Source organism: Chiloscyllium punctatum, chromosome 6 (genome assembly GCF_047496795.1).
Source record: "Chiloscyllium punctatum isolate Juve2018m chromosome 6, sChiPun1.3, whole genome shotgun sequence".
Lineage (NCBI taxonomy): Eukaryota > Metazoa > Chordata > Chondrichthyes > Orectolobiformes > Hemiscylliidae > Chiloscyllium > Chiloscyllium punctatum.
Window position 1 is genome coordinate 37,725,902 of NC_092744.1, and position 12,516 is coordinate 37,738,417.

Consider the following 12,516-nt stretch of genomic DNA (forward strand, 5'->3'; position numbering starts at 1 on the left):
TGTCTTAAAATCCTGCTCCACAGCTACTTGAAGGAACAGTGCTCCAAAAGCTAGTACTTACAATAAACCTGCTGTTGTGTGGTTTTTAAACTTAAAAAGCATCAGAGGAACTTAATGTCTTTCAATTATAAGTTATATATCCAGATAATGAATTAAATAATAGTTGAATTATAACAGAGCCATTATTTTTAAAACTTACAATAAAGAAGTTTGACATTTCACACTTTTCAGGCCAGTAAGGCTACTTAATGTTAATTACAAATGTACGCTAGGAAAATCCCACTTATATTTCAGTCAACAATGTCTAACTTTTTCAAATGTTTTTACTGCAAGCCTAACAGTGCATGTGTGGAAGTTCAATTCTGAATTACCCATTATTTGGAACCAGAGATGCTTCCACAACTCATCCTTTGGAGAAGCATAGGATCATTGACCGCAATTTCTAGGTGTTCACATTATGCTGAACATATTATTCTGAATTACAAATGCTGCTAACTGTCCCAATGGAATAATTACATCAAATGCAGATAGCTTCATCATTGCCACTGCAAAGTTTGAGCCAGCCTAAGCTAACATTTCAGTAGAGTACTTAAAAAGTTCCAGACTGTTGGAAGTGCTGAAGTTATGATGAGTTATCAAACAAAGATTCTCACTGTTCTATTAAATGGATGCAACAGCTTTAATCTGGAATTTTGCTTGGAAGATAACAGCACAACTGCAACAGGTGGAAGACAAACTTTTATTCTAATGTACTCTTGGAAAACAGTGTTCCAATGGCTGAAGTATCACAGTCAACAGTCTTTTGATTCAATTGGATTTGATTTGATTCATTATTGTCACATGTATCTAGGTATAGTAAAAACATTTGTTTTGTGTTCAGTCCAGAAGATTATACCATACAAAGCATATTGGGGTCATAGAACAGAGCAAAGAATACAAAAGATGCACAGACAGCAAGATCAACATTAAATTTAACATTTGAGAGATCCATTCAGAAGTCTAATAACAGTAGGGAAGAAGCTATTCTTGAATCTATTTGCATGTCTATACAAACTTTTATATCTTCTGCCCGGCAGAAGAACAAGAGATATTTGACTAGAAAGGATCGAGGTTAGTTACGAACAGGTGTTATCAATTCTAGAAGGAGTGAAAGTAAACAAGTCCCCTGGGCCGGATGGGATTTATCCTAGGATTCTCTGAAAGCTAGGGAGGAGATGGCGGAGCCTTTGGCTTTGATCTTTGAGTCACCATTGTCTACAGGTTTCGTACCAGAGGACTGGAGGATTGCAAATGTTGTGCCCTCTTTCAAGAAGGGCACTGGAGATGACCCAGGTAATTATGGACCAGTGAGCCTTACTTCTGTTGTAGGAAAGGTTTTGGAAAGGATGATAAAAGATAGGATTTATTGTTATCTAGCAAGCAACAATTTGATTTCAGATAGTCAACATGGTTTCATCAAGGGCAGGTTATGTCTCACAATCCTCATTGAGTTTTTTGAGAAGGTAACCAAGCATGTGGATGAGGGTAGGGCAGTTGACGTGGTGTACATGGACTTCAGTAAAGCTTTTGATATTGTTCCACATGGTAGACTGTTGGAGAAAGTGCAGAGGCATGGGATTGAGGGTGATTTAGCAGTATGGATTAGAAACTGGCTTTCTGAAAGAAGGCAGCGAGTGGTAGTTGATGGAAAATATTCAGCCTGAAGTCCAGTTACAAGTGGTGTGCCACAAGGATCTGTTTTGGGACCACTGGCGTTGTCATTTTTATAATGGGTGGATGGGTTAGAAAGTTTGCAGATGACACTGAAATTGGTGGAATAATGGACAGTGTGGAAGAATGTCGCAGGTTAGAGAGTTTTGAGAAGATTTGTAGCTCAAGTTGAGGTTTTGGATGTCGGTTTGTTTGCTGAGCTGTAAGGTTTTCAGATGTTTTGTCACCATACTAAGTAACATCTTCAGTGAGCGTCCGGACAAAGCACTGCTGATGATTCCTGCTTTCTGTTTGTGTTTCTTTGGGTTAGTGATGTCATTTCCCGAGGTGATGTCATTTCCTGTGGTGTAACCTAGTTTGGTGATGAAATGCCTGAACGTGAACCTTCCAGCTCGGTAAGCAAACCTACATCCAGAATGTTGCAGGGAGACTTGGATAAACTGCAGAATTGGGCTGAGAAGTGGCAAATGGAGTTCAATTGAGCTAAATATGAGGTGATTCACTTTGGGAAGAATAACAGGAAGGCAGAATACTGGGTCAATGGAAAAATTATTGGTAGTGTCACCGTGCAGAGGGATCTTGGAGTCCATGTGTGTAGATCCCTTAAAGTTGCCACCCAGGTTGATAGTGCTGTTAAGAAGGCATACGTTGTGTTAGGTTTTATTGGCAGAAGGATTGAGTTCCGGAGCTGTAATGTCATGCTGCAACTATACAAAATGTTAATGTGGACTCACTTGGAATATTGTGTACATTCTGGTCGCCCCATTACAGGAAGGATGTGGAAGCATTGGAAAAAGTGAAGCGGAGATTTACCAGGATGTTGCCTGGTCTGGAGGGAAGGTCTTACAAGGAAAGGCTGAGAGACTTGAGTCTGTTCTCATTGGAAAGAAGGCTAAGAGGGACTTGATAGAGACATACAAGATTAGATAGGGTTGATAGTTGAAAATCTTTTTCCTAGGAATGATGACAGCAGCTTGTACAAGGGGGCATAACTGCAAATTGAGGGGTGATAGATTTAAGACAGATATCAGAGGCAGGTTCTTTACTCAGAGAGTGGTAAGAGTGTGGAATGCCCTCCCTGCCAATGTAGTTAACTCAGTTACATTAGGGAGATTTAAACAATCCTTGGATAAGCATATGGATGATGATGGAATAGTGTAGGGGGATGAGCTTATATTAATTTACATTTCAGTGCAACATCGAGGGCCGAAGGGCCTGTTCTGCACTGTATTGTTCTATGTTGTATAACTGGGGTGGGATGGGTGTTTGATTATGTTGGTTGCTTTCCATGGTAGCGGGAAGTATACATGAAGTAAAAAGATGGAAAGATGGTTTGCCTACTGGACTGGGCCACGTTCACAACTGGATTAGTGGTGCTGGAAGAGCACAGCAGTTCAGGCAGCATCCAACGAGCAGCGAAATCGACGTTTCGGGCAAAAGCCCTTCATCCTGATGAAGGGCTTTTGCCCGAAACGTCGAATTCGCTGCTCGTTGGATGCTGCCTGAACTGCTGTGCTCTTCCAGCACCACTAATCCAGTATTTGGTTTTCAGCATCTGCAGTCATTGTTTTTACCACGTTCACAACTGTCTGTAGTTTCTTGTAGTCTTGGGAAGAACAATTGTCAAACCATGCAATGATACATCCGGTTGAATGCTTTCTATGGTACATCTATAAAAATTGTTAAGAGTCCTTGGGGACGTGCTGAATTTCCTTAGCATTCTGAGGAAGTAAAGACGTTATCGTGCTTTCTTAACCATTGCATTGACATGGGTGCACCGGACTGATTGTTGGCAATCATCACTCCCAGGAACTTGATGCTCTTGACCATCTCCACCTCTGGAAACAGAGGCATGCCCTCCACTCCCTTCTTGAAGTCAATGACTAGCTCCTTCGTTTTACTGACATTGATGGAGAGGTTGTTGTCTTTACACCATGCCACTAAGCACTAAATCTATTTCTTGTATTCAGTCTTGTCATTATTTGAGATCCCTACAATAGTGATGACAGGGCAGCAAACTTGAAACTGGAGGCAGGGTGGAATTTGGAGCATATAAGGAATGGGGGGGGGGGGGTAATTGTGCAGTGTTGCAGGATGGTGGTGTTTGTCGCCTCTTCTTACTGATTGCAGTATATGGGTCAGGAAGTCAAGGATCTATTCAAAGAGGGAGAGGGAGCCGAGACCAAGGTCTTGGAGTTTAGGGGTGAGTTTATTTGGAGCCCACAGTTAAAACTTTTCATTTCTTCCTCAAAACAGGCGAATGATAGCACAGAGTGTGCCGTGTGAATTGTCCACTACTCCACAATGACCTGAAATTACAACCCCAAACCGCTCTGAAACAAGATGAACCCTTCCCCGACCCCCTCCCCGAAACACTCACTGCCTGCAGCTTCTCCGGGCCCAGTGGAGAGCCCGCTCTCTCACCACCGCCGCCGCCGCCGCCGCCATGATGGCACCGCGAGCTGCACGATCAGATTTGTAAACGGGAACTAAACCGTCCCTCGAGCGGGAGCACTTGAACCGACACTGGAACTTCCGGCGCCGCTGCACCCTCCCTTGATCAATAAATAGATTAAAAATAAGAACAATTCGTCTTTGCCCTTGATCCGGCTCTAAGTCCTCTCCCCGACCCGTACGGCGGCCGCTGCCAAATAACCAATCAGCATTGACTACGGGAAAGGGGCCGAAACTGGTTGGCCAATCAGGTTTGGAGGTTCTCGGACAGAAACGTTCAAGGTCCTAACGCCGCCTCGCCGCCCCCCTCACCCCACACTCTCCTTACCCTCACCCCCCACACCCACTCTCCCATTCCGCTCACCCACTTTCCCCTCACCCCTCACCCCACACTCTCCTTACCCTCACCCCCCACACCCACTCTCCCATTCCGCTCACCCACTCTCGCCTTCCCCTCACCCCCCACCCCCCACACCCACTCTCCCCTTCCCCTCACACCCCTCACCCCACACTCCGCGTACCCTCACTCCCCCCACACCCAGTCTCCCCTTCCCCTCACCCCACACCAAACCACGCCCCCCCCCACACCCACTCTCCCCTCACCCCCACACCCACTCTCCCAACCTCCTCTCTTCCCTTCACCCACTCTCCTCCAAACCTTCTCTTCCCTTCCCCTCCCCACCCACTCTCCCCTTCCCCTCCCACCCACTCTCCCCTTCCCCTCACCCCCACTCTCCCTTCCCCTCACCCCCACCTTCACCCCCACCCTCTCCCAACCCCCTCTCTTCCCTTCACCCCACTCTCCTCCAAACCTTCTCTTCCCTCACCCACTCCCCCCCACACCCACTCTCCCCCCCCCCCCACACCCACTCTCCCCCCCCCCCCCACACACCCACTCTCCCCCCCCCCACACACACCCACTCTCCCCCCCCCCACACACCCACTCTCCCCTTCCCTTCACTTCACTCCCCCCTCACCCTCACTCTCCCCTTCCCTTCACTCCCCCCTCACCCTCACTCTCCCCTTCCCTTCACTCCCCCCTTCCCTTCACTCCCCCCTCACCCTCACTCTCCCCTTCCCCCTCACCCCCACTCTCTCCCAACCCCCTCTCTTCCCTTCACCCCACTCTCCTCCAAACCTTCTCTTCCCTCACCCCCACTCCCCCCCCACTCTCCCCTTCCCTTCACTCCCCCCTCACCCCCACTCTCCCCTTCCCCTCACCCCCACTCTCTCCCAACCCCCTCTCTTCCCTTCACCCTACTCTCCTCCAAACCTTCTCTTCCCTCACCCCCACTGCCTCTCTTCCCTCACCTTACCTCCTACTCTGTCTCCTCCCTCCCTCATTCTCCCCCGCCCCCTCTTGCCCTTCACCCCCATTCTCACGCACCCCTTTCACCCATCATCCACATTCTTCCCCCTCCCCCTCTCATTTTGGTAAATAGTGGAAAATCTGAGATTTTCTACTTTGGCCAAAAGAATGGAAAAGCAGAATATTTAAATACTGAGAGTTGAGAAAGCAGTGCAGAGGGATCAGCATGTCATTGTATGTACATCATAAAAAGGTTGCTTTCAGATACAATGAGTAATTGCTAAGCCAAATAGAATATTGACTTTTATTGCAAAGTGGGTGGAGCGTATGAGTACAAAAGTCAGACAACACCTATACAGATTATTTGTTAGACTGAACCCAAAATACTTAGTTCTGGTCTCCTTACCTACATTGGGATGTAATTACATCGAAAGCAGTTCAGAGAAGGTTCACGAGACTGTTTCCCAAGAAAAAGGGGCTGGTTCATAAGGAAAGCTTGAGCATGTTGACTCTGTACCCATTGGAGTTTAAAAGAATGAGAAGTGATTCATTTAAATATAGACGATTCTGAAGAGGCTTTACAGGATAAATGGTGAGAGGATTTTTTCTCTCATGGGAGAGTTAGTTTAGAGGGCATAGTCTCAGTTTTAAATTGGTGCCACTTTATTCTGAGACAAGGAGAAATTTCTTCCCTCAAAGGATTGGAAGTCTGTCACAGAGAATTGTGGAAACAGAGTTCTTATATATATTTACGCTACAATAGATTCTAAATCTATAAGGGATTAAGAATTACAGGAAAGTGGATGTGAGGAATGTCAGATCAGCTGTGATTCTATTGAATGGTGATGCAGGTTGGGAAGAGGTCAAATGTTCCTATTCCTGTTCCTATTTCTTATGTTCTTGTAGGATATTTACTTTCATGAAGCACTCGATAACTCAGAGGAACGTGGTGTCTAATAGTTTCAAAATGAAGGATCTCCCATATATATGGAGATAAGGAGGAAAGTATTTTCTCAGAGGGTCATTAGCCCTTAGAAAGCTCATCCAGAGAGAGTCAGGAGTCTGGTGATTGAATGTGTTCAAAAATGGATTTAAGCAGATTTTTGATCCACAAGGGAGTCATTCAAAGGTTATGGGGATAAGCAGGTGTTAAAGCCTTAGCAATATTAGCCACAATCTTACTGGAATGGTGGGAGCAGACTCAGTGGGCTGAATGGCCTACTTCTGCTACTATTTCTTATGATCTTCTGTATTTTAATACAAAATAATATTGAAGATTTGTTTAAAACCACGCATATGAATTTTAAAGTATGTCCAATATTTATTGTTCACGTAAAATGGAATGAGAGGTGTATTTTCTGTCAACATACTCAATTTCACTGGCAAAACAAGTTGTACTTTGAGATATACAGTAGCGCCTCGACTTATGAACTTAATCCGTTCCAGGACCTGGTTCGCAAACCGAATCAATTTTTCCTATTGCTCGGATAGCGTAAGAATACTTGGACGGCTGTTCACAGCGCACGCGCCAAAGACGAACTGAATGAGATCACGCGGGGCCCAAGAGCTTTTGCGTTCAACAAGCGCGTAGCAAAGCAGAACAATGAAACCACGTGGTCGCACACGGGCTTTTTGCATTCGCACCTTGAATTTCGTACATACCTTGAAGCAAAATTTTACGTACAATCCTGTGCGTAAACTGATTTGTTCGTGAACGGGGTCGTTCGTCTATCAGGCCACTACTGTACAGTATCTTCAGCAAATGTAATTTTAAATATTCAGAATCATATGATTCTCTCAACATAAGACTGACATTACTGACAGATTACTGCAGCATGGAACTGGTCTGCAGTCAATTGAACTGTTGATTTAAACAATATAACATTTCTCAGGATTAAAGTATTATTATGGCTAGGTCAAGCCATTGGTATTGGTACATTGTGACATTGTCCCTTTAAAAGGGAGTGTTCTGTCCTGGTTCTTTTGAAAGGCTGTGTTGTCAGCTTGAAACTGAGTTATCAGCTCCATGGAAAGCAGAGTAAATGGCTTGGGTTTTTTTCTGAAGTAGACAAAAGAAGCATGAGTAGATGGAGTCAGGCTCACGCAGATCCGGAGTCTTAGTTTTTGCTTTCAGTTGTTGAAGTTGGGGATTTTGGATTTGAAGCTGCCAGAGACAGCTGTCTCACTGCTGCTGCAAAAAATGGAATTCTCTCTTAGCTGCTAGATTTAGTCTGTCGGGTTTTCCTTCTCCTGGACTGGAGTAGATAGCAAGAGAGGGAGATGTGTTTTGTTGAATTTGCTTTTGCCAACAGTCTGTTTTTTGGGATGCTGCTATATTGGAACAGTTGATGAATAGTAATCAAAATTTCCTTTTTTAAGGATTTCAATGGAGTGAGTTATGCCTTTTTTTGTTTTGTATTTAACTGTGATGTAAGAATAAAGTGTGTTTTGCTCAAAGCCTAGTAGCTTGACTGATTAAATCACACTTAGCCTAGACCCCAATTTTTACTGAAAGCTATCTCCTTGATATGTTTTGAGGGGATTTGATCTGGTCCATAATAACATGCTTAACACTGACAATCTCTCTTCCAAAAAAATAGATGAAGCAGCAAATTGTATTTAAAGGTGCTATGTAAAGTTTTGAAATGGTCCAAAGAGCTTCACCAGGGCATTATAAATTTGACACCACACAATAGAAGACAAATGGGCATATGCCTACAAACTTAGTCAAAGAGAAGCATTAAGGGAAAAAAGGCACAATTTATTCACCAATAATTAGTTCACCCATGCTCAGTTTGTGTTCAACCAGGATGACTCAGCGTCTGATCTGGTAATGGGAAAGGAAAACTGAATTTCCATGGTGAGGTGAGAATGAGCCTCTTCAGTATCAATGCCAAATTTGATTAATTGTGGTAACAAAGAACGCAAACAAAACTGAAGTCAAAGGGAAGCAGATAGAAGACTCGAGCTGCACTAACTGGAGTCAGATTTAACATAAACATAGACACATAGTGAATAGAAGTAGGAGTAGGACATTTGGCCCTGGAAGTCTGCTCTGCCATTCATTATAATCATGACTGATCATCCAACTCAACAGCCAGTTCCTGCTTTTCCCCCATATTCTTTGATCCCTTTAGCCCCAACCACTATATCAAACTTTCTTGAAATCATACAATATTTTGTCCTTGACTGTTTTCTGTGATAGCAACATCCACAGTTCACCATTGCCTGCGTGAGGAACTTCCTCGTTATCTCAGTTTTCTGGTATACTCTCTGTCCTTAGACTGTGACCCCAGTTCTGGACTCCTACATCAGGATCATCATTTTTTCATCGACCCAGTCTAGTCCTTTTAGCATTTCATAGGTTCCTATGATACTCCAATTCTCAACTCCAGTGAATATAATCTTAACCAATTCTGCCTCTCTGTACATGTCAGTCCTACCATTCCAGGAATCAATTTGGTAAACCTTCAGTGCACTCCCTCTCTAGCAAGAGCATCCTTCCTCAGGAGATGAAAACTGCACCCAGTGTTAGAGGTGTGGTCTCACCAAGATCCTAGAAATTGCAGCAAGTCATCCCTGCTACAGTACTCTGATCCTCTTGCTATGAAGGCCAACATACTGTTTGCCTTTCTTACTGCCTGCTGCACCTACATACCCAAAGCAAACTAGTGTATGAAGACATCCAGATCTCATTGGCTATAAACTGAAAGAGGGAAATGTGCAATCAGGTAATAATCTATTAATATGGATAACCCCACATTTATGTTGTATATTATACTGCAACTGTCAAGCATTTGTCTACTCATTCAATTTGTCCAAATCACACCGAAGCATCCCTATATCCTCCACACAGCTCATCCTCCTACCAACCTTGTGTCAGCTGCAAGTTTGGAGATATTACATTTAGTTCCTCATCCAAATCATGAAAATACATTGTGAATAGCTTGCGTCCTAGCACTGATTATTGTAGTGCCCCACTAATTACTGCCTGCCATTCAGAAAGAGATGTTTTTTCTCCTGTTTTTTGTCTGCCAACCAGTTTTTATCCAACACAATACCCTGCTCCTTATAAAGGAAAATAGGCATGTTTGCTTGACATGAAATTTTAAGTGATTTAAAAAGGCACCACTTGTGGTATTTCTCCAGGACTTTTAAGGTATCTGCTGTTAATTGTTTAAGACTCCAAGGATCACCGGTGCCTGGTAATATGTAACCTTAGACTCACATTTGCAATTCTGGTCCTCCAGTACTTTAGGAATGTTCTTAAAGAATTACTGCAGAGGTTAAACATCTCTACCTACACCCAGACCCATGGAACTCCGTCACGTGACCGTTGATGTTTTCAATAAATCGGGCTTGGTGCATGTGATAATAGAGTGAATGCTGGAATTCCACATGCTTGAACAACAGGGTATCCAACTCTGATGGCAGGTTAAATACAGGGAGTCAACCAAATTAACAACTTCACAGGTTTCACTATACTCTGTGTTTCCTTTGACATACTTCTAATATTGCCAATTTGAAAAAAACATTGTTTAAAACAAAACAAACAAAACACTGCCGGGAGCTACAGTGACATGGAACAGACTTGAACTACAAAACATTTGCTCAATACACTGAAATTTCATCTTAATATAACATAACTGCAATGACTGAGACATTCATATTTTTTGTAACACCAACATGCAACCTTCATGTTGTGTCCTCAGATTTCTTCAAATTACATTACAGGAGGAAGCGAATGATCTGCCTGTGGTAGATTTGATTGATATCTTGGAACAAAGCTGCCAGACAGGAACTTTTTTTTTGTTAGCTAGAAAATTCTTTTTAATGTTATCTACATCGATCAGCTGCACTGCTTTCCATTTAAAAAAAATACTTGGCACTGTTCCTTCAGAGACTCAATTACTTGAAAAAAATCTACTAAAGCAAAGCATGAGGGGATTAACACATGACATTGTAATCAGGGATACTTGACATAAAACTAAAGGCTGTTGTACTTGAGAAGAATTTGCCCTATTATGAGAAGAACTAATTAAGAGACAAGGTTAGGGGAAGAGACAGTGATTCATATGAAAAGATAAGCTTATGATGAGATTGGCAAAGGGTCAGAGGATAAGGACTAAATAACCTAACCAAAATAAAGCGCTGGTTAAGTGAACTGTATAATGGTACAAACTGGCTCACATTTTGTACTGGTAGAATTCTTACAATCACCAATGAGTGGGCAGCTTTTCAAATACATTTAAATAAATATGATTTGTTTGAATAAAACATCTGACTGTCAATGTATCCGAGTATCATGACAAATCTTCACCTTTTCAGAGATTAAAAGAAAGTGGAAATTGATAGGCATCAATTTTGAAAAAGAGGTTATAAGTGAGAGAAGAATGCCATGTTTGGAAGAGGGGACATGTCCAACAGCATGAGCAATGAGAACTAGATTAAAAGGATAATTCCTGTTAGATGGGAACAAGTTTTGCATGTTGACAATAAGCAATAGAGAGGAAAATAAGCTTTTTTTTCAGACAAAGCTCCTTAACCAATTGTCATTGGATTCACACAGTATGTTCTTTAGATTAGATTACTTACAGTGTGGAAACAGGCCCTTCGGCCCAACAAGTCCACACCAACCCGCTGAAGCGCAACCCACCCATACCCTTACATTTACCCCTTACCTAACACTATGGACAATTTAGCTTGTCCAATTCACCTGACCGGCACATCTTTGGACTATGGGTGGAAACCGGAGGAAACCCACGCAGACACGGGGAGAACGTGCAAACTCCACACAGTCAGTCACCTGAACCCGGGTCTCTGGCGCTGTGAGGCAGCAGTGCTAACCACTGTGCTACCGTGCCGCCCACCTGAAGAAGGATCACTGGACCTGAAGCATTAATTCTGATTTCTCTCCACTGATGCTGCCAGACTTGCTGAGCTTTCCCACCAATTTCTGCATTTGTTTCTGGTTTACAGCATCCACAGTAATTTTGTTTTCTTTTATAGAGTTTCCCATTTGTTTAAATGGTGTTTCAGATGTCATGGTAATAATTGACATTGACTCAATGTTCAAAATATAGGAGTCTTACCCACTACCAGAGGCAAAAGTTTAAACAAGATCATCAATGGCAGTGTTTTAAAAAAATAAGCTAGTTTATTAAAGCAAAAGGTAGCTACATATGACATTACAAATGTCCAGATCATATCATCCACGTTAGTCTTACATCTGTGAACTTTTAAAATTTTATTTCCATAGAAGTCAATTAACCCTGCTCACAAGATCGAGTAGTTGCTATTACTAAAGGTGTAGTAAAGCAGTCATTTAAAAATCACAACATCAGGTTATAGTCCAACAGGTTTATTTGGAAGCACTAGTTTTCGGATCTCCGCTCCTTCATCAACCACCTGACAAAGTAGCAGCGCTCCGAAAGCTAGTGCTTCCAAATAAACCTGTTGGACTATAACCCAATGTGTGATTTTTAACTTTGCCCACCCCAGTCCAACACCGGCAGCTCTAAGCTTTAGTAATGTAGTAATTATTTTATCAAACCAGCACACTGACGTGATTATAGTTTCACTTAAATGTCAATTAATCGATCAACATGACCTTCCAGTTTCTGGATTGCCAGAGACTGGGCATATACTTTAGATGTTCATTGGAATCCTGTAGAAGTCCCAGCACATGGACTCATATACAGACTGCCCAGGGAGTTTCAATTTCCGATGGGCTATTCCCCTGTTTTTAAATGATATTCTGCCAATATCTCTGACCTCGAACTGGAGAATTCCACAATGCATACCTGCATTGTTACTCAGTGACTGTTAAATAGACTAAAGTCTAGTTTAACATCTGAGTAGCTTTACTGCTGAACCCATCCATCATTTACACACCCCCGCCCTCAACTGTATCCCAACCTGACCAAACTCTTGACACAAACACCATCTTCAATCCGACCACCCCGCCAATCTGCCCCACCGTAAGTGACTTAGCTGAAACACCCTATTCATTCACTAACATTCATCTCTTCAATATAGCATAT

At 42.9% G+C, this 12,516-nt stretch overlaps 1 protein-coding gene across 1 annotated transcript in view; it reads right to left on the reverse strand.

Moving 5' to 3' along the window:
• mccc1 (methylcrotonyl-CoA carboxylase subunit) overlaps window positions 1-4,359 on the reverse strand; it is an 80,799-nt gene extending 76,440 nt beyond the window's left edge. The window contains exon 1 of the mRNA XM_072572448.1: window positions 4,091-4,359. Within this exon, the coding sequence (XP_072428549.1) occupies window positions 4,091-4,158 (68 nt within the window). The 5' untranslated portion in view covers window positions 4,159-4,359. The remainder of the gene's footprint in view (window positions 1-4,090) is intronic.
• Window positions 4,360-12,516: the final 8,157 nt, after the last annotated feature.